This window comes from Panthera pardus, unplaced genomic scaffold (assembly GCF_024362965.1).
Source record: "Panthera pardus isolate Hobbes unplaced genomic scaffold, ASM2436296v1 HiC_scaffold_15, whole genome shotgun sequence".
In the NCBI taxonomy this organism is placed as follows: Eukaryota; Metazoa; Chordata; class Mammalia; order Carnivora; family Felidae; genus Panthera; species Panthera pardus.
In genome coordinates, this window is record NW_026526710.1 from 21,552,812 (window position 1) to 21,576,541 (window position 23,730).

The window sequence follows — 23,730 nt, forward strand, 5'->3', positions numbered from 1 at the left end:
TTAACTTTAAATCAAGTTACCAATTTTGTTTATTACATGGACCTGGACATGGACATTTTAACTCTGACTGGAGGATTTTGTCCTACCTGCTAATGACCACAAAAGTCACATAGCCTGTCTGAGTTTTCATGGGGCAGAGGAAGATCTTGCTCTTACCCACAAAACTTAAAGGGAACAAAGGGAGACAAAAATAAAGTTGCATTATGTTTATACCTCATGAGTCCTATATGTTTCATATGCTGGTTACATAAACATAAAGTCTTCAAAGACAAATAAATATAAATCATTTTCTAGAGGTGTCCGGCTGGCTCAGTCGGTTAAGCATCCAACTCTTGGTTTTGGCTCAGGTCATGATCTCCTGGTTTGTGAGTTCAAGCCCTGTGTCGGGCTCTGCTCTGACAGCACAGAGCCTGCTTGGGAATCTTTCTCTCCCTCTCTCTCTGCCTCTCCTCTGCTCACTCAACCATGCTCTCTCTTTCAAATTAAATAAATATTTAAAAAATCATTTTCTAATTGCCTTCAGTATAAGATTTTCTGTACCACTGTCCATAATTATTATTAATAATTGATATAAATGTGTATCTTCAGAACCAACTACCTAGTAGGAAAGTTTTGTAAGCCAATTGTTGGTACCTTGGAGATTCCACACTAGGTTAACATTATTTTTATACTCTAATGACTTTAACAAGACTGAATTTGGTCTTTTTTCCTTCCCATCCTTCCTCCCCTATTTTCTCCCTCCCTCCCTCTCATCCTTCCTTCTTAGTTTTTTGTTTTGTTTTGTTTTGTTTTGTTTTCTAGGGAATGTGGTCTTTCTTTCCAAAATAACAAAGTTGTGAGGTAGTTTATTACCTCTAACGAGGTACCCATCATGGTTAACTGCCTCTACCTACTGGGGCCTTATGTTTCTCTACCTGAAAATCTAGAGAGTTGAATTATATCATTTGTTCCCAAGCCTACCTATACAGGAGAATCAATTAAAGACATTTTTGAAATATAGATTTTCAGACTGAAACCCCAGAGACTTGATTCAATAGGTGGCTTCAGAATAAGTAGGTGTAGAGTCCTCTCTGGAACTCTGCTGTGAGAATCACTCAATTAATATATTCTATGGGGTTACTTCTACAACTAAATACTGGTGTTTGCTGATATTTTCAATATTTTAGCTTTCTGATTACAAGAGCTCAAACTAACCCTAATGCCTAGATAACAATTTTTAAGTGCTTAACAAGGTAAACCCCACATCCGAACGATGGGGACACGCAAGTCAATTAAATTAGAGATTGATTTTTTATATAGTTAAAAGTACTAGTTCAAATTTATACAGAAATAAGGACTTGTTTAATTCTATCAGCATATCTGCTTCCGAATGGAACAATTAATCGCAGTTGGCACAATATGTAAAGTAAAAACCATATGCCAAATCAAACAAAACTGGCCATAATTTCTTTATTTGTTTTTACTATTCCATCTGATTGCACACTATCACCAATGGGGGTTGGGGAGAAAAGAAAGTTTAAAAAATAAGAGTTTAGTGCTGGATATCAGCAAAACATGGCGTAGGAATTTCCCAAGTCTCATCCCGACAAAGAAATATAGAAAAACGGGCATATATTTTCAGAATTCTGTGAACTCTGGAAAGCAATCAAAAGCTTACAGCAACTAAGCAAGTGCTAAATGAAAGAAAATCAGGGGAGTACTTCAAAATAGTAGGAATGTTTTATAGTGATTTTACATGCCCTGTCTCCCTCTCCTGTGTGATAGCAGTCTTAAAGTGGCAGTGATCATAATGTGGCAGATGTGTTAAAGTGGCCCCAGTCCCAAACTGTCCCTAAGACAGCAGGGATCTTAAAGTGGTAACAGCTCATGTTACCATGGTGGAGCCATTTCCCTGTTTTTGGAGGAAGCAGAGCAAAGATTATTCCTAAAATATTTTATATGTCCGTTCTAACCTATTTGAGGGCTACCTGAAGGACTGATGCAAGGCACTCCTCTGTTTTGTCTAACTCAAAACTCAGGGTGAGAAAGGTGGAAACACCACAAGTTGAATGAACAAACCTCATGTGCATAGAGCAAAAGATTATAGCTCAAAAATACAAAAGACTGCCTATGGAAAAAGATGAGGAGCATTTCTCTGGGAATTTAGGATATTAAAAAACTCTCAGTTATACTGGGGAATTTAGACAATTACCCAGGGCAAGATGTATGCTCAGAAAAGACCTAAGAAGACCCTAAGCTGTCACCTAGGGCTGATCCCTAGGTACAGTGTAAGCCTTGGTAAGTGTTGGAGGTTCCAGGCACAGAACCATTTTGCAAACACTGGGAGAGCTCCTGGCATCCAAGGAAATCTATGTCAAAACACTAGCTAAGGTACAGAAACTTCAGTGACCACAAAAAACAATAATTACAGTCTTTCCATAATAGTTTCGGAAAATCACAAAGAAAATGGACCACTAATCTTAAATAAACACATAGGAAAACAACAGAAAACCCTGGGGAAGGTGGAATCTGATTTCCAGTTAGCCAAATGTCCAGTTTTCTACACAACCACCACCACCACCAATAACAAATCACAAGGTATATAAAGATAGAGGAGAGTGTGGTTCAAACTATGTGTGAAACAAAATAAATAGACAGAAATCATCCTTGAGGAAAGACAGAGCTAGGACTTACTAGGCAAAGACTATAAACACTTTTCTAAATATGCTTACAGAGCTAAAGAAGAGCTCTGACAAGGAAATAAGAAAAACAATGTATGAGCAAAATAATAATATAAAGAGGTAGAAATTTTTTAAAGGAACCAAACAGAAATTCTGGAACTGAAAAATACAATAACTGAAATGAAGAACACAAACCCAAAAACACGAGACGCATTCAACAGCAGGTCTAATAGGCAGAAGAATCAGTGAACTGAAAATAGGACAATTGAAATGTATGGAGTCTAAGAGACATAAAGAAAAAAGGATGAAGAAAAGTGAGAAGAACCTCAGAGATCTGTGGGCCTACCAGCCAGTAGATCAACATACACATTATGGGAGTTCCAAGAGAGAGAGAAAAGGAGGCAGGAAGAATATTTAAAGAAATAATGGCTGAAAACTTCCCAAATTTGGTAGAACACATGAAGCTACAAATCCAAGAAGCTTAATGAAGTTCAGATAGGATGAATTCAAAAAGACCCAGACTGAGAACATTATAATCAAATCATTGAAAGCCAAAGGCAAAGAGAGTCTTGGAAGCACTGAGAGAGGAGCAACTCACCAAATATAAGGGACCCTTAATAAGTGTAAAAGCTGATTGCTTATTAGAAACCATGGAGGCAAGGAGACAATGGGATATTTATAGTGCTTAAAGAAAAAACAACATCAACTAAAATGCTGTATTCATCAAAACTGTCCTTCAAAAATGAAGGAGAAATTAAGACATTCCAGATAAACAAGAGCTAAGCGGGCTTGTTATTAGACCTGCCCTATATGAGATGGTAAAAGGAATCCTTCAGGCTGAATAGAAAGAACAATAAAAAGTAATGCTAAGTCATATGAGGAAACATAGGTCTTGGTCAAATATAACAGCAAGTATTATTATATTTTTGGTTTATAATCCTACATTTTATTACCTACAGAATTTAGAACATAAAAATAATTATAACTCTGTTATTGGGCATAGAGTGTATAAAGACATATTTGTGACAACAACAACATAAAGAGTGGGGGACAGAGGTTTATAGAAGCAGCAGATTTGTGTGTTTTTGAAGTTAAGTTGGTATCAGTTTAATGTAGATTGTTTTAAACTTAGAACTATATGAATCTCCATGGTAACCATAAAGAAAATCTCACAAAATCATGGCAAAAGGAAATGAGAAGAGAATCAAACAACTCATTAGAAAAATAGAAACTAAACATAGAAAAAGGGATAATGGATGACGTGAGGGACAAAAAAACTGTGTGACACACAGAATACAAATAGCAAAATATCAGAAGTCCTTCCTTGTCAGCAGTTACTTTAAATGTAAATGGATTAAACTCTTGAAGAAAAGGGTAGAAATTGACAGAAGGGATAAAATAACATGATTCAACTATATGCTGTCTACAAGAGACTCATTATAGATCCAAAGCCATAAATAGATTGAAAGCTAAAGGATGGAGAAAGATATTCCATATAAATATAACCAAAGGAGGGCAGGATTGAATATACTTCTATAAGACGAAAGAGATTTTATTTTAAAAACTGTTAAAAGAGACAAAGAAGGGCATTTTATATTGATGAAAAGAACAATTCATCAAGAAGATTCATCTACAAACATACATGCACTGCCAATAGAGACTCAAAAATGAAACAAATACTAACAGACTTGTAGACAGAAATAGATGGAGAATTCAATATGCCACTTTCAATAATGTATAAAACATCTAGGCCAATAATCTGTAAGGAAACAGAAGAAATGGACAACACTAAATAAATTAGACCTTACAGAGATATATACAACACTCAACCCAATGATAGAAGAATATACATTATTCTCAAGCGAACATGAAACATTCTCTGGAATAGAGCATATGTTAGGTCACAAAACAAGTCTGAAAATGTAAAAATATTGAAATTACCCAATGTATCTTTTTAACCAACAATGGAATGGAGCTACAAATCAATAATAGAGGGAAAACTGGATAATTCAAAATGTATGGAAATTAAGCAACTCACTATCAAATAACCAGTGGGTCAAAGAATAAATCACAAGGGAAATTAGAAAATACTTAGCAACAAATGAAAATAAAGACACAGCAAAACATAACTTTCAGGATATAGCAACACCAGTGCTCATAGGTAAATTTATACTACATTAAAAAAGAAAAAAAAAGGTCTTCAATCACCTTACGGTACTAGACATATCGCAGAAATAGAAACAAAATAAAACAAATCAAAACCCAAAGCTAACAAGGAAGGAAATGAAAAGATTAGAATAGAGATATATGCAATTGAGACTAGAAAAACAATGCAGAGAACCAACAAAGCCAAAAATTGATTATTTAAAAAGATCAACAAACTGAAAAACTCTTATCTAGAGTGACAAAGAAAAAAGAAGACAGAAATAACTAAATCAGATATGAAATTGAAGACATTACTACTAACCTTAGAGAAATATGAAGGATTATAAAAGAACACTATAGGGTTGTCTGGGTGGCTCAGTTGGTTGAGCTCCGACTTTGTCTCAGGTCATGATCTCACGATTGATGGTTTTGAGCCCTGCATGGGGCTCACTGCTGTCAGTGCAGAGCCCACTTTGGATCCTCTGCCCCCACCCCCCGCCACCTCTCTCCCTCTCCTGCACTCTCTCTCAAAAATAAATAAACATTAAAAAAATAAAGAATGCTATAAACAACTTATGCCAACAAACTATATGAAATGCACAAATATCTAGAAACACATAAATGACCTAAACTGACTCAAGATGAAAGAGAAAATCTCAACAGACATTGAATAAGTAAAAAGACTGAATCAGTAATCAAAAACCACCCAAAAAGAAAAGTCCAAGACCAGATGGCTTCACTGGTAAATTTTACTAAACATGTAAAGAAGAAGTAACACCGATCCTTCTCAAGTCCTTCCAAAAAGTTGAAAAGGAAGAAACACTCTCTAACTCATTCGATGAGACCAACATTATACTGATACCAATCCCAGACAAAGATTACAAGAAGAAAACTATAGATCAATATCTTATGAATGTAGATTCAAATGTCCTTAAGAATATTCTGCAAACCCAATTCAATAGCACGTTAAAAAGATTATACATCATTACCAACTAGGATTTATCCCAGGAATGCAAAAGTGGTTCAACATGGGAAAAATCAATCAAGTAACATATCACACTAATAGAACAAAGGATAAAATCTACACGATCATCTCAATAGATGCAAAAAAGGCATTTGACAAAATCCAACACCCAATTATGATTAAAAAAAAACCCTCAAAAAACAAGGAATAGAAAGGAACTTCCTCAAAATGATAGGCACCATTATAAGAACTGAATACCTAACAATATAATCCAAAGTGAAAGCTGGAAGATTTCCCTTCAAAATCAGGGACAAGATAAAGATGCCCACTTTCACCAATGACACTTGACATTGAAGTGGAAGTGCTATCCAGAGGAATTTTAAATAAGAAATGGAAATAAAAGGAATCCAAATTGGAAATGAAGAAGTATAACTATCCCTTTTCACAGATTACATGATTTCATATATGAAAATTCCCAAGAAACCACAATAAAACTAATAGAGTTAATAAACAAATTGAGCAAAGCTGCAGGATACAAGATGCCACTGAAATATACACTTAAAAATGATTAGAATGGCATATGTTATATCAATTATCTGTATTTTGCCACCCAAAAATATCTGTTAAAAAGAGTTAAGACACAATGAAACGATTTTACCTATAGCATGATATGATTGCAAATAATATGATTAGAAGGTATGCCAAGTGAAACAAAGGGATCACTGTCATCAAAGTTGCTTCAAGTTCCAGTTGTGTAGAAATTGATGTAAAGTAGACCACCTGCCACAAAAATTTAGTCAAGTAAATAACTTTTCATTTCAATATTTGTGTGAGCTACAAACCCTATTGAAACAATATAGCTTACTGATTGAAACATGTTAAGATTTAGTAAAAGATCAAAATATGTGAATCGTGATTTTAGAATAAAGAAGATTAACATAGGTGTACTTCTTCCCACAAATCTGTGGCACGCTTTCCAAAGTTTCTTTCAGAAACCCAAGGTTTAAACCTCCTGAATACACAAAACCTGAGGTCTACCTAAGACTGTGAAACCATGCATAATTACAGAAATTGTGGCTTTTTCTAAAATTTTAGTAGGTCGTTGTCTTTTACTATTTTAATTTCATCGGTATTTCAGAAGGATCTGGTATTTTTCCAATAGTTGTCTCACTTTGACCAGGCTTATTCACAACTATTAGTTACAGAATAGCTAGCATGTGCCTGGCACTAGGCTATATAACTTACTTGGTAAACGGTGAGCTAATTCTCTTTTCAATAATACCATGGAACTTCTTAAAAGTTTGTTGCTTTTATTCCAATGAACCCCAAACACATTTCAGAGGGTTCCCCCAAATAGCAAAGACTTTAAGAGTAAGGATTTTAAAGTAATTTGACTGGAAAACCTGATGATCAACGTCTGCACTGAGCAGACCTACCTTAAGGATGTAGGATTTGTGTTTTCCACCAGAATATTATTAAGGATTTATGCTGTGTGGCATCCTTTGGTGTGTGAGATTAAGGAAGTTGGATTAAGTGCCAAACAGAGTAGAGCACTCCCAGCTGCAAGTCAAGGACTCCAACAAATAATCCAGGAGTGCTACTACTTGGGAAACGTGTTCTTACCCCTCCCACCTTCTCCTGGTCTCCCTATAAAACTCAGCCACCAGATACCTGGATCCTCTTCGAGACCAGACTCTTTTCAATGTTGCTAAATTGGTTCAGGAAATGGGTCAACCATTTCTTACTATGCTCATTGTCCTCTTCATCCTCAGTTTTCAGGTAGTAGAGCAGCCTCACGGCTTTGGCTTCCAGGAGTAACTGGTTCATTCCCATCCTCTCGCCTAAGAAGGTTCCTCCAATGGTGCCAGCCAGGTAGATGGGCTGACCGGTGTGGTTGTAGATTGGGAAAGTGACATTTCTCAGGTCGAGGTGTCTGTTCATCTGCCAGGCATACAGGAGTGGGTTGGAAGACACGCAGAGACCCTGGTGCTTGGCACACACCTGATTGTAGTGGATCTGGGTTCCGTTTTCCCCCATCGCATACAGATCCTGGATCACGTCATCCACTTTACTAACTTCTGATAAGATTGCTGGTTCTAGCAGGGAGGTGGTGTTGGAGACTGCTCGAATACAAGCGAAATTGACCTCGGTGCTCTTCCTGGAGATGGAGAAGCGGTAAGAGTCGTTGGCAGTGAAGCGTTCCTGCACAAAGCGCCGCTTGGCCTTGGCTGGGCTCCCTATTGGGGTGTACTGCTCCTCGAGGTTTTCTTCTACATCCTTGGGCAGGTAAATCAAACCGGTGCCCAGAGTGGCCGTCAGTACCATGGGCACCAGCAGGAAGATCCAGGGGTGCGCGCCCACTTCGCATCCCAGCCTTCGGAAGAGGCAGGAGAGGGGCGCCTCCAGGCAGTCGGTGTGGCAACGGGGTCTCTCGGACACCTGGTTTTCCGACGGTGATGCGGGCAGCGAGGAATCCCCCCTCACTGACACCGGATGTGAATGGGGCGCCCCAGCGGGCTCTGGCAACTGCCCCGAAGCCCAGGTCATCTCGGGTTCCTGTCTTCCACTGAAGAACTGCTCTGACTCGTGCTTAGAGGCCCGGAGCAGCTCTGAGCCCGGCCCTGACGTGGGTTCCCGCCTCGCCTCCGACCTGGGCTCCCGCTCCGCCGGCGCCTCCGCCTCCGGCCAGGCCTCTGGCGCCACCTTGCAGGGACGAAGGCTCATTTCCGGGAAGGAAAGACCAGAATCTCAAACGTGACAGCAGATTAGAAACCAGCCACTGGACCGAGCGTCCGTCTCCGCCCCACACAACGGTTTCCTGGAGAAATTCTGCGGAAGTCTGTTTGAGTTCTGGCCGCTTGCGCCGGGATGCCGGAGGCTTCCATTGGGGAGCACGTGTTTTGACTCATAGCCCATCCAGCCCCAAATTTGTCTGTGGCATGCCTGATGCTCCCAGAAAGTTAGTACACAAACACTACTTAACGGTAAGATGCGTGCCTCTTCTACAAGACTTACGCGCGCGCGCACACACACACACACACACACACACACACAAAAATGTGGTGTCACCTTTCCGGGGAGCATCCAGTAACACAGTTCTCGGGTAAGGTGAACCTTGTACCCCTGGTTTAGTGACTCGTTTTGTTAACTACAAACGTAACATATATTCTTCTTGTAACAAGTTAGAAGTAAATAAGTGGGCTGAAAAGTCGGTATTTATCTTGGATCTATTCCACCCGCAGTTCCCAGGATGGAGGGACCCCTGTGTTCATGTCACAGTTTTTACGAAAACCTTTACCTACCTTTTAACATGCTCGCAACCGAGAGGCAGGTCTTGAGCGGTTGTGAAGAATTACGAAAATTGCTTGCCATGCTTTTCATGGTTGGTAGTCACCTAATATTATTGTGATGGTGTTTTTATGTGGGTAGGTCTAGCATTTTAATGAAATCTCCAGATTGTAAGAGTACCAAGTCCAAGAGTTTAAGAAAGATAATTTTAACCGTATTTTCAAGGCGCAAGAAATAGGAGATTTTGTTAAGTTGCCTCTCCAGAAAGTCATTGTTCAAGACCGACCTTATTAAAATAACCACAAGATGGCACCCGTTTCTATTTTCAAAGTTATGGTAAAGGAAACGGAAGATTCCTTCTCTCTTTCGTCTGTGTTTCCAAGTCCTAATTATAGCTACATCTTGAGTCCATCGCTGGTGTGCTATAAAGCTAGTGGCTTCTGTATCACATTTAAAGTCTGTAGATAGAGGAACTGACCTGAGAATTCCATTTGTTGAACCATGTCTACGTTATGGGGAGAATGGTTCAGCTGTTCTAAACATTTAAGAGGAAATGGTAGGGTGAAGGTGTTCACAAGTACTCTATAATGTACACATCCAAACACAGGGCCTCTTCCTGCCCATCTTTACAAAGTATTTCTCTAGCACAACATCAATGTGTGTTTTTCATCTCAAAACACAAGTACATTTCTACAATTGCTCCTAAATCAGGCACTGTGAAGTGCGAATAAATTCTATAGTAAAATATGTACCCTGGGATTTGATTTTATCTAGTTTCTTAATTATAGATTATTGATTCCAGATTATTTTATTAATCTCGTTATCTAGATTACTAATGTTTGTGCGGGACTAGAATGTCAATCAAAAATACCACTGTTAGTTATTTTCCACCAGTTTTTCTGTATCATTTCATAAAAGGAATGTAGCATTTCCAAAATGAGCTCATCGCCTATTTTTGAGTTATCAAAGCCTGAAAGGCTCTGAAAGATTGGTTTCAGAACTCTACACTTCTCCAGGTGAAGCTGTCACATGGCCTAGAAGTGGCATGGCTTCTAATTAAGGAAGTCTCTAAAGGCTCTTCCTTTCAATTCAGGAAGACCCTCTGGCCTTCAATTTGAGAATGGTGTCTACTGTGTCAGGATAGGATTCTCCATACTTCAGAAAATGCCTTTTGTATGAGGAGAGGATGGGTATTGGGAATTCAAGAATATAGTTTAGAACTTAAAATTTTATCTAGTCTACTTCTTCTCCACCTTCAGTCTAGATAAAATGAAGCAGACAAAGCATTCCTTTTATCTTCTATCACCATGTAGATTCCATTCCCTTCTGTTCCCCAGTCCTCCAGCAGCCCCTGTGCTCCATTGTTTCCTCTTCTCCTCCCTTCTCTTTTGCTTCCCACCCCTTCTCCTTTTCTAATACCTATTCTCTCACATTAGCCAAACTCAGTTTGATATAAATAAAGGGAATTTTATTTTTTTATTAAAAAATATTTGCCCATCGATAAACGTGCCCTCACATATAAAGAGAGACTTATAAGACTCTTGACTGATCTCTCTTTTGAAACTTGGCAGGCCAGAATGGATTGGCACGAGATCTTCAGTGTGCTAAACAGAAAAAATATGCAGCCAAGAATCCTTTATCCAACAAGTCTGTCATTTAGAATAGAAGGAGAGATAAAGATCTTCCCAAACAAACAAAAACTGAAGGAATTTGTCACCACTAAACCAGCCCTACAAGAGATCCTAAGGGGGATGCTGTGAGACATAGTACCAGACACATCACTACAAGCATAAAACATACAGACATTACAATGACTCTAAACCTGTATCTTTCTATAATAACACTGAATGTAAATGGATTAAATGCGCCAACCAAAAGACATAGGGTATCAGAATGGAGAAAAAAACAAGACCCATCTATTTGCTGTCTACAAGAGACTCATTTTAGATCTGAGGACACCTTTAGATTGAGAGTGAGGGGATGGAGAACTATTTATCATGCTACTGGAAGCCAAAAGAAAGCTGGAGTAGCCATACTTATATCAGACAAACTAGACTTTAAATTAAAGGCTGTAACAAGAGATGAAGAAGGGCATTATATAATAATTACAGGGTCTATCCATCAGGAAGAGCTAACAATTATAAATGTCTATGCGCCAAATACCGGAGCCCCCAAATATATAAAACAATTACTCATAAACATAAGCAACCTTATTGATAAGAATGTGGTAATTGCAGGGGACTTTAACACTCCACTTACAGAAATGGATAGATCCTCTAGACACACGATCAATAAAGAAACAAGGGCCCTGAATGATACATTGGATCAGATGGACTTGACAGATATATATAGAACTCTGTATCCCAAAGCAACAGAATATACTTTCTTCTCGAGTGCACATGGAACATTCTTCAAGATAGATCATATACTGGGTCACAAAACAGCCCTGCATAAGTTTACAAGAATTGAAATGATACCATGCATACTTTCAAGACCACAATGCTATGAAGCTTGAAATCGACCACAGGAAAAAGTCTGGAAAACCTCCAAAAGCATGGAGGTTAAAGAACACCCTACTAAAGAATGAGTGGATCAACCAGGCAATTAGAGAAGAAATTAAAAAATAAATGGAAACAAACTAAAATGAAAATACAACAATGCAGACACTTTGGGATGCAGCGAAGGCAGTCCTGAGAGGAAAAAAAATCACAATCCACGTCTATCTCAAGAAACAAGAAAAATCCCAAATACAAAATCTAACAGCACACCTAAAGGAAATAGAAGCAGAACAGCAAAGGCAGCCTAAGCCCAGCAGAAGAAGAGAAATAATAAAGATCAGAGCAGAAATAAACAATATAGAATCTAAAAAAACTGTAGAGCAGATCAATGAAACCAAGAGTTGGTTTTTTGAAAAAATAAACAAAATTGACAAACCTCTAGCCAGGCTTCTCAAAAAGAAAAGGGAGATGACCCAAATAGATAAAATCATGAATGAAAATGGAATTATTACAACCAATCCCTCAGAGATACAAACAATTATCAGGCAATACTATGAAAAATTATATGCCAACAAATTGGACAACCTAGAAGAAATGGACAAATTCCTAAACACCCACATGCTTCCAAAACTCAATCATGAGGAAAGAGAAAGCTTGAACAGACCCATAACCAGTGAAGAAATTGAATCGGTTATCAAAAATCTCCCAACAAATAAGAGTCCAGGACCAGATGGCTTCCCAGGGGAGTTCTACCAGACGTTTAAAGCAGGGATAATACCTATCTTTCTCAAGCTATTCCAAGAAATAGAAAGGGAAGGAAAACTTCCAGAATCATTCTATGAAGCCAGTATTACTTTGATTCGTAAACCAGACAGAGACCCAGTAAAAAAAGAGAACTACAGGCCAATATCCCCGATGAATATGGATGCAAAAATTCTCAATAAGATACTAGCAAATCGAATTCAACAGCATATAAAAAGAATTATTCACCATGATCAAGTGGGATTCATTCCTGGGATGCAGGGCTGGTTCAACATTCGCAAATCAATCGTGATACATCACATTAATAAAAAAAAAGAAAAGAAAAAAAAAAAGAGAAGAACCATATGATCCTGTCAATCAATGCAGAAAAGGCCTTTGACAAAATCCAGCACCCTTTCTTAATAAAAACCCTTGAGAAATTCGGGATAGAAGGAACATACTTACACATCATAAAAGCCATTTATGAAAAGCCCACAGCTAACATCATCCTCAATGGGGAAAAACTGAGAGCCTTTTCCCTGAGATCAGGAACACGACAGGGATGCCCACTCTCACCACTGTTGTTTAACATAGTGTTGGAAGTTCTAGCAACAGCAATCAGACAACAAAAGGAAATCAAAGGCATCAAAATTGGCAAAGATGAAGTCAAGCTTTCGCTTTTTGCAGATGACATGATATTATACATGGAAAGTCCGATAGACTCCACCAAAAGTCTGCTAGAAGTGATACATGAATTCAGCAAAGTTGCAGGATACAAAATCAATGTACAGAAATCAGTTGCATTCTTATACACTAACAATGAAGCAACAGAAAGACAAATAAAGAAACTGATCCCATTCACAATTGTACCAAGAAGCATAAAATACCTAGGAATAAATCTAAGCAAAGATGTAAAAGATCTGTATGCTGAAAACTATAGAAAGCTTATGAAGGTAATTGAAGAAGATATAAAGAAATGGAAAGACATTCCCTGCTCATGGATTGGAAGAATAAATATTGTCAAAATGTCCATACTACCCAAAGCTATCTACACATTCAATGCAACCCCAATCAAAATTGCACCAGCATTCTTCTTGAAACTAGAACAAGCAATCCTAAAATTCATATGGAACCACAAAAGGCCCCGAATAGCCAAAGTAATTTAAAGAAGACCAAAGCAGGAGGCATCACAATCCCAGACTTTAGCCTCTACTACCAAGCTGTAATCATCAAGACAGCATGGTATTGGCACAAAAACAGACACATAGACCAATGGAATAGAATAGAAACCCCAGAACTAGACCCACAAACGTATGGCCAACTAATCTTTGACAAAGCAGGAAAGAACATCCAATGGAAAAAAGACAGTCTCTTTAACAAATGGTGCTGGGAGAACTGGACAGCAACATGCAGAAGGTTGAAACTAGACCACTTTCTCACACCATTCACAAAAATAAACTCAAAATGGATAAAGGACCTGAATGTGAGACAGGAAACCATTCAAACCCTAGAGGAGAAAGCAGGAAAAGACCTCTCTGACCTTAGCCGTAGCAATCTCTTACTAGACACATCCCCAAAGGCAAGGGAATTATAAGAAAAAATGAATTACTAGGACCTTATGAAGATAAAAAGCTTCTGCACAGCAAAGGAAACTACCAACAAAACTAAAAGGCAACCAACGGAAAGGGAAAAGATGTTTGCAAATGACATATCGGACAAAGGGCTAGTATCCAAAATCTATAAAGAGCTCACCAAACTCCACACCTGAAAAACAAATAACCCAGTGAAGAAATGGGCAGAAAACATGAATAGACACTTCTCTAAAGAAGACATCCGGATGGCCAACAGGCACATGAAAAGATGTTCAACGTCGCTCCTTATCAGGGAAATACAAATCAAAACCACACTCAGATATCACCTCACGCCAGTCAGAGTGGCCAAAATGAACAAATCAGGAGACTATAGATGCTGGAGAGGATGTGGAGAAACGGGATCCCTCTTGCACTGTTGGTGGGAATGCAAATTGGTGCATCCGCTCTGGAACGGAGTGTGGCGGTTCCTTAGAAAATTAAAAATAGACCTACCCTATGACCCAGCAATAGCACTGCTAGGAATTTCCCCAAGGGATACAGGAGTACTGATGCATAGGGGCACTTGTACCCCAATGTTTATAGCAGCACTCTCAACAATAGCCAAATTATGGAAAGAGCCTAAATGCCCATCAACTGATGAATGGAGAAAGAAATTGTGGTTTATATACACAATGGAATACTACGTGGCAATGAGAAAGAAAGAAATATGGCCTTTTGTAGCAACGTGGATGGAACTGGAGAGTGTGATGCTAAGTGAAATAAGCCATACAGAGAAAGACAGATACCATATGGTTTCACTCTTATGTGCATCCTGAGAAACTTAACAGAAACCCATGGGGGAAGGGAAGGAAAAAAAAAAAGAGGTTAGAGGGGGAGAGAGCCAAACATAAGAGACTGTTAAAAACTGAGAACAAACTGAGGGTTGATGGGGGGTGGGAGGGAGGGGCGGGTGGGTGATGGGTATTGAGGAGGGCACCTTTTGGGATGAGCAATGGGTGTTGTATGGAAACCAATTTGACAATAAATTTCATATATTGAAAAAAATAATAATAAAACAAAATTTGCCCATTAATATTTATAAGATGTTTTTGTTTTAACTGTGTATTTTGGTTCTATGGTAATCTGTTTCCTACACTTGACCATGAGCTCCTCAGAGAAGCTCTGTGTCATTCATCCCCGCCTACTCAGAGGTACTCAGAGGACACTCAAATGTTAGTCATAACTTAGGTGGTCCTGTTTATCTTTCCATAACTCTAGAAATTATCTAATTCAAATATGGCAGACATCATGGCTGAAATGTATTCTGTAGATCCCATAGGGTCTGCTCAGATGCCTGTGTTCTCACTGAGACATGAGGTATCTTTTTGCATCTTTTCCCCTGCCCTATCTTAAGCTTTTTGCCATTTCCTTTTATCGTTGTTAACACGGTATAGCTGTTTCTCCTAACTTGTATAATAATCTGTCACAGAGCATTATGGGGTCCCTCAGTTTTCCTTTTCTAAACTGAAATGTAAAGATTTAATAAATTGATTGGTCATTGAGAAGAAGCTCTAAAACTGAAACACGAGTAATTAAGAAAGAAACTGAAGAAAAGGCAGCAGAAAGGACTGACCATGAATGTAGTGTTGCAGAAGAAACATATTGTTAAGATGCATGTACATATTATGGTAGGGTGGTAGGCTCTTATATTGATGGTCTCCAATGAATCATGGCTCCCAGAGGTTATGATTTGTCATGGTTCCCTCCCACACTGACTCTGGGTTTGGCTATGTGACTTACTTGGTCCAATGGGACATTAGCAACTGTGACACAGCCAAAGGTTGATAAGTTCTTGTACATTGGGATTGGCTTGGAAGCAAGAGAGCTCAGGTTTTTATGGACTTGGGGTTCATAATGCTGATGGTAAAACTCTTTGAAGTAGTTACTTTATCATTGGCTTTCATTAAGTTTCTTAAAAAATTTTAATTTTATTTTAGAGAGAAAGCGCAGGGGAAGGGGGCAGAGGGAGAGAGAGACAGAGAAAGAGAGAGAGAGAGAGAGAGAGAATCTTAAGCAGTCTCTTTGCTCAGTGTGGAGCCGGATGTGAGGCTCAATCCCACGACCCTGGGATCATGACCTGAGCAGAAATCAAGAGTTAGATGCTCACTGGACTGGGCCACTCAGGTGCCCCTAAGTTCCTTTTTATATAATAAGGTGAATTTCTCCTTTTCTGTAGTATAGCAATACCTAAAAACATGGCTCAGGAAACAGCAGAAGACAAGTTGGAAAATACTGGAGAAAAGAAAAATAGAGATTTCCTTAATGGAAGTGTTGGAATTTGGGAGAACACATTAAACAGAAGAGGAAAAAGGAGATCTTGAAGGTCATGCTCAACATATGGGAAGGATAAAACAGCAACAACAACCAGAATGGACAGCTTATGGAGTGGGACTTTAAAAGGAGGGAAATAATTTAGTAACTAATTAGCTGGAGAGAGTGACTAGAGTCTTAAAAAAAATCTAACAGGTGGGGTGCCTGGGTGGCTCAGCTGGTTAAGCATCTGACTTCAGCTCAGGTCATGATAAACATAAAAAAAAACATTAAATAAACATAAGTAAACATTAAAAACATTTTTTAAGTCCCATTCAATAGTGAAAATATTTCTGATAATAATAACCCTTATTGAATTTCATGTGTTTTAAATAATTTCACACATATTAAATAATTTAATCCTAAGAACTCCACGAGCGAAGTACTATCTTCTCCCTTTGACAAGTGGAAAATGTGACCGATAGAAGCTAAGTAACTTGCCCCAAATCACACAGGTAGTAAGAGGTAGAGCTGGGATAGGAACCCAGGCACAGTGGCCTCAAAGTCCATACTTTTTTAAAAAAAATTTTCTTAACGTTTATTTTTTATTTTTGAGACAAAGAGAGACAGAGCATGAACGGGGGAGGGTCAGAGAGAGGGAGACACAGAATCTGAAACAGGCTCCAGGCTCTGAGCTGTCAGCACAGAGCCCAACGCGGGGCTCGAACTCACAGACCAGGAGATCATGACCTGAGCCAAAGTCGGCTGCTCAACGGACTGAGCCACCCAGGCACCCCTATAGCGTTGTGGTCAGAAAAGATGCCTGATATTTTTGAATTTGTTGAGGCTTGTTTTGTGGCCGAATATGTGTTCTATTCTGGAGAATGTTCTGTGTGCACTTGAAAAGTATGTGTATTCTGCTGTTTTAAGATGGAATGTTCTGAATATGTCTGTTAAATCCATCTGGTCCAGCGTGTCATTCAAAGCCACTGTTTCCTTGTTGATTTTCTGTTTGGATTATCCATCCATCCATGTAAGTGGGGGGTGTTAAATTTCCTTACAATTACTGTATTACTATCGATTATTTCCTTTATGTTTTTTATTAGCTGATTTATGTATTTGAATGCATAAATACAATTGTTATATCCTCTTGTTGGATTGTCCCCTTTATTATACAATGTTTTTGTCTCTTGGTACAGTTTTTGTTTTAAAGTCACTTTTGTCTGATGTAAGTATTACTACTCCAGGTTTCTTTTGACTTCCATTTGCATGACAAATGTTTCTCCATCCCCTCACTTTGGATCTGCAGATGCCTTTTGGTCTGAAATGAGTCTCTTGTAGGCAGCATATAGATGGATCTCTGTCACCCTATGTCGTTTGATTGGACCATTTAGTCCATTTACATTTAAAGTAATTATTGATAGATATGTACTGATTGCCATTTTGTTAAGTGTTTTGTGGTTGTTTCCATAGATTTTCTCCAATCTTTTCTTCTCTTGCTCTCTTTCATGGTTTGTTGGCTTTCTTTAGTGATATATTTGGATTCCGTTCTCTTTATTTGCGTATCTGTTACTGGGTTTTGATTCTTGGTTTGGATATAACATCTTCTGTATATAGCAGTCTATATTAAGTTGATGGTCACTTAAGTTTAAGCCCATTCTCTTTTTTTCCCCAGGGGTAGAATTTAGTGATTCATCACTTACATACAATATCCAGTACTCATCACAAGTGCCCTCCTTAATACCCATCACCCATTTAGCCCATCTGCCACCCACCTCCCTCCATCAACCTTCAATTTTTTCTCTATAGTTGAGAGTCTCTTATGGTTTGCCTCTTTCCCCACCCCCTTCCCCTATGTTCAGCTTTTTTGTTTCTTAACTTCCACATACGAGTGAAATCAAACGATATTTGTTTTTCTCTGATTTGATTTGCTTAGCATAATACACTCTAGCTTCATCCATGTATCCACATTGTTGCATATGCCAAGATTTCATTCTGTTTTAGTATTTATTAAAATTTTTTTACTGTTTATTTATGTTTAAATTTTTTTTTAAGTTTACTTATTTTTCACAGAGAGAGAGAGAGAGAGAGAGAGAGAGAGAGCGCATGGGTGAGGGAGGGGCAGAGAGAGGGAGATACAGAATCTGAAGCAGGCTCCAGGCTCTGAGCTGTCAACACAGAGCCCAATATGGGGCTTGAACTCACAAACCATGAGATTATGACCTGAGCTGAAGTTAGATGCGTAACTGACTGAACCACCCAGGTGACCCAGATTGTTGACATTTTAATTACTATGTGTCTAGGTGTGGACATCCTTGGGTTGAATTTGTGGGGGGATCTTTATGCCTTCTGAATCTGGATGTCTATTTCCTTACCCAGATTAGGGAAGTTTTCAGCTATTATTTCCTCAAATAAAATTCTGCCCCCTTTTCTTCGTCTGAGAACACGATAACGCAAATGTTTTATGCTTAATGGAATCGCTGAGTTCCCTAAGACGGTCCTCAATTTGCATAATTTTCTTTCCTCTCCTTCGCTCATTACTTTCCATTACTTCTGCCTTCTAGGTCATTAATTAATTCCTCTGCTTCACCTACCCTGTTATTTATTCTACCAAGTGTATTTTTATTTTCATTTATTGTGTTCTTGCCTTCTGATTGGCTGTTTATCTCTGCGTGAAGGGGTCTTACTGATGTCCTATGCTCTTTTCTCAAGTCCAGGGAGTATCTTTACAATCATTAAATTCTCTATCAGACATATTATTTATATCCAGTTTGCTTAGATATCTTACTGTGGTTTTGTTCTGTCCTTTCATTTGGGAGATATTTCTTTGCCTTCTCACTTTTTCCTCTTCATTGTGTCTATTCTTCCGTGTTAGGAAAATCAGCGACTTCTCTTACTCTTAACAATAATAGCCTTATGAAGAAGAGGTACTGAAGTGCCCTGCAGTTCAGTGTCCCTTCTTCCCTAGGGCCTGGGGCGTCAGGGAATGCCTCCTATGTGTGTTGCCTATGTGCTCTTCTGTTGGGTCTTGGCCTCCTTTTTTCTTCAGTCCAGTTGTCTGCAAAGTCTGTCTTTGCCTATTGTGAGCAGTATTTGGTCCCCAGCAGGAGTGGGATGCATTTTAACAAGGTGTGCAGTTGTCTCCTTGCAAAATGAGACGTGCCCCTGCTGCTGCAGGAACCGAGGCCCTGCAAGACCTGTGGGTCCAGAGATGGGGTAGACAGGGTTTGGGCCGATCTTCCAGGGGAGGGGCCCTGCATGACTGGGAAGGGAAGATCTGGAGAACTGAGGGGTTGGGGGCTCGGTGCAGACAAGTTATGTAGGATAAGCACAGCACTGTTCCCCACAGATGGCCGTTGTTTATGCTGGGGGCAGGGGAGGGAAATGGCACCTGCCTGCTCCTTTGTTCTTGGAGGGGTCTTTCCATGATCCTTGTCTCTCTGGGCCACACTCGGATATGAGCAAATCACTCTTCCTCCTGTCTGCACCCTGCGTTTTTCAAACTGCTGCTTCTATGTTATATCTGCATGGGCTGTTGATTGTGCTCTCTCTCCCTGAGCCCAAGGCTGGAGCCTGCTAATTTTTAAAATTCCAGGTTTTAAGACCCTCCTGGTTGCTAGAGCTCATGAAATTCGTCCCCTCTCTCTTTCAAAGGTAATGTTATGGGGATTTGTCCCCCTCGTCGGTTGGATCCCCAGTGTGAGAGACTGTTTCACGCCCTTGTCTGCACCACCAGCTCCCTCTCCACCAAGTATGGCTTTGGTCTGTTTTGCTCCTAGATCATGTCTTCACTCTTCCAACCTTCTTCAATGTGGCCTCTTCTCTACCTGTAGTTGTGGAGTTTGTTCTGCCAGTCTTCAGGTCATTATCTGGGTTAGTTGCACTGCTGTGAGTATTGTCTAGTTGTATCCAGGGGGGGCGGCAAGCTTAGGGTCCTCCTACTCCCTCTTCACAACCAACCAGAAATAACCTGTTTCATGAAAGATTGATGAATCTCTCCTGTGACTTATCTGGGTCCTAGTGCCTTTAAGAGATTGAAATGTTTAACAACCAGTTCAATTTTATTGATACTATCGGGTGAATCAGGTTTTAAATTTCTTTTTCAGCCAACTTGAAAATTTTTCTAAAAATATGTTTATATTATTAATTTTTTAAATGTCATAACATTTTCATTTGTTGTTTTTAAATTAAAAAATTCTGTTCTTTGTCTGTACTTATGGCCCTTTTCCATTCCTAATATTAATTTGTGCCTACTCTCTTTTTTTCTTAGGAAGGCTTTTAAAACTTTTTTCTATTTGCCACTCTTTTAAGAGAAGCAGGTTTTGATTTTGCAGCTTAACTCGATTTTAAAATTCTTTGATCATTGTTTATTTAATTTCTCCATTGCCTTTATTTCCTTCTTCCAACTTTTGAAATTCTTTTCTGACTTCTTAAGTTCACTGCTTTTTGTTTTATAATAAATGCATTTCAAACTATGACTTTTCACTTAAGTACTTGGTTAATGACTCTATAGTTTTTGATAGGTAGTGTTCTAAAGATAAATTTTCAAAAGTTTACTAATTTCCTTAGAACTTATCCTATTTTATGTCATCTGTTTTTTAAAAATTTTTTATATACATTTATTTTTGATAGACAGAGAGAAACAGAGCACAAGTGGGGGAGGGGCAGAGAGAGAAGGAGACACAGAATCTGAAGCAGGCTCCAGGCTCTGCGCTGTCAGCTCAGAGCCCGATGTGGGGCTCCAACCCACAAACCGCAAGATCATGACCTGAACCGAAGTCGGAGGCTTAACTGACTGAGCCACCAAGGTGCCCCTTACGTTTTCTGTTTACCGGGATTTCATCCCCACTTGCTTTTTCTACTTTTATTCTTTGCTCCTTTTGTTTTTCTTAATTCTCATGGCTTCCTTTAAAAGGTGCTCTTAAATTTTTAACATGTAACTTAGTTTTACATTTCTCCATCAAGTTCTAAGGTTAATTATTAATTCTGATCTCTTCCAAAAGCAACAAAAATATTTATAATTTTTTAAAGTGTATTTGTTTTGAGAGAGAGAGAGACAGAGAGTGCACACGAGTGAGCATGAGTTAGGGAGGGGCAGAGCGGGAGGGAGAGAGAGAATCCCAAGCAGGCTCCTCTCTGTCAACACAGAGCCAAACGTGGGGTTGATCTCACAAATTGCAAGATCATGACCTGAGCCAAAGCCCAGAGTCGGATGCTTAACAGACTGAGTCAACCAGTTGCCCCAAATAATTTTTTATTTCAAGTTGAAACACCTTGCCATCAGCTTTCCTCGTTATCTAGAATTTTAATTCTGATTTTTCTGAATACATCCATGGAAATTATTGTGGTTATTTTTTTCACACTCAGTACTTCATTTAGTTTAACTGTGTTTTTCAAATGTGAATTTCCTTCCTTCCTTCTTTGAATCAGTTTTATGGCTGATGTATATTCTTCAGTAGTGACATTTCTTCACAAATGTCAGTGAGGAATAAACTCTTATTTTTTCAGAACTGAATACATGTTGAATTTTCTTTCTTCTTGAATGATATTTTATTATGTATAGAATTCTAGGTTAGGAGTTCTTTAGGTACATAAGAGATATTTTCCCACTACCTTTTGGCATTTATTTTTGCTGATGAGATCTCTGCTACTAAGCTGATTGCTGGTTGTTGTTGTTGTTGTTGTTGTTGTTGTTTTGTAGGTAATGTGACATTAAAAAAAAAAGTAGAGGGGCATCTGGCTGGCTCAGTCAGTGGAGCATGTGACTCTTGGTCTCAGGGCTGTAAGTTTGAGCCCAACGTGGGTATAGAGATTGCTTAAAAATAAAATCTTAAAAAGAAGAATAGAATTTATTTTTTAGAGTAATTTTGGGTTCACAGAAAAATTAAACAGAAGGTACAGCAATTTCTCATATGCCTCCTGCCCCTATACACATGTGTCTCCCTCATTATCAATACCCCCCTCACTAGAACTATAAAGAGTAAAAAGTGAATCTCCTCTTTTCCCTACACCATTGCCCTTTTCAACTTGCCAGTTTTCACTCTGTTTCATTGTTATCAGTTTGGTGTGCATCCTTCCTGAACTCTCTTTCTACACACACACACACACACACACACACACACACACAGTGTAACAGTGCATCTATATAATAATACAAATGTAAATACACATTCATATATATGTGATTGTGATAGTCAGTTCTATGCATTAATTTGGCTAGGCTATATAGTTCCAAGTTATTCCATCAACACTTACCTAGGTGTTGCTTTGAGGGTGTTTTGTAGATGTGATTAAAGTCCATAACCAGTTGATTTTCAGGAAGGAAGATTATCCTAGATAATCTGGGTGGACCTGATTCAGTTGTTTGAAAGGTCGTGAGAACAGAAGACCTGCATCTTCCCTGAAGAAGAAATTCTGTCTAAAGGAAGCAGTTTCAGTTTGTGCCTGACAGTTGCAGACAGTTCCCTTCCTGAGGGTCTGCCCTATGATTTCCCAGCTTGCCTAGCCAGCCCTGAAAATTGCATAAGCCAAGTCCTTGCAATAAATCTCTTATTATGTATTTGTTACTGATTCTGTTTCTCCAGTTGAGCCATGATTGACATATATATTTCTGTAACTTGCTTTTTCACTAATAAAATCTCTTAGAGACGGCATTATATTTAACTGCTGACTAATAGCATGTAATATGACTATAATGTGTCTCATCTGATCATCCTGTTATTGGTGGGTATTTTAGTTGTTTAGATTCAAATTTAAATCAGATTCAAACTTGTTTTCATTGGCTACTTTGGAAATTTGCTTTATTGACTTCTTGTATCCAGTATTGCTATAATGAAATCTAATACAAATCAGGTTCTGCTCCTTTGCTGACAATTATTTTTCTCCTTTGAAGGCTTTTAAGATATTATTCTTTTCCTGTAATATTTCATAAGAACATATTATTGGGGAGGAAAAAAATTTCCTTCTTCCCTTCAACATTATTTGGCTGGTCTCATAATTAAATTACCATATGACAGATAAGCAGGAAAAAAGAAATTTAATTACATATGTATGAGGAGCACCATGAAAATATGATACTCAGGGGCAAGCTGAGGAGTTGCTGTGTATAGACCATCCTGAGCTAAGGAATGGGATAGGAGCCTGGGGCTTCAGAGGGGAGGAGGTGATTCACAGCACAATAAGGAGAGCAGATTTTTGGTAATTAGGTGTTTGCCCTACCATACAGATATAGCATTCAGATAAAAAAAAAATTATCTCTGATAACAGCTGTTTTTCTGGGCCAGATTCCCATCTAAGTTCTTTTAGGTCGTCAAGGGAACACTAAAAGCTTTTCCTGAGTTTTCTGGGTCTTGATTGTTTTCAGCTTAAAATTGTCCATGTGACAAAGTGACATACTTTGGGGAGACTTGTTTGAACCCTTTTAATATCTATGGTCATTTTTCATCTTGCTTCATTTTTAATAGTTCCTTTAAATCTGGAGACTGACTTCTTTTGATGGTCTCCTGTCATTACTTTTACTGTTTGTGTGCAGCCCTCTTTCTCCATCTTCTCTC

At 38.7% G+C, this 23,730-nt stretch overlaps 1 protein-coding gene across 1 annotated transcript; it reads right to left on the reverse strand.

Moving 5' to 3' along the window:
- Positions 1–6,323: 6,323 nt before the first annotated feature.
- On the reverse strand, positions 6,324–8,493 carry LOC128777118 (patched domain-containing protein 3-like). The gene is made up of 2 exons (XM_053902894.1): positions 7,515–8,493; positions 6,324–6,549 (listed from the first exon to the last, which is right to left on the reverse strand). Exons 1-2 carry the CDS (start codon positions 8,491–8,493, stop codon positions 6,509–6,511), a joined length of 1,020 nt encoding a protein of 339 aa, XP_053758869.1. The 3' UTR covers positions 6,324–6,508.
- Between the last annotated feature and the right edge of the window lie 15,237 nt (positions 8,494–23,730).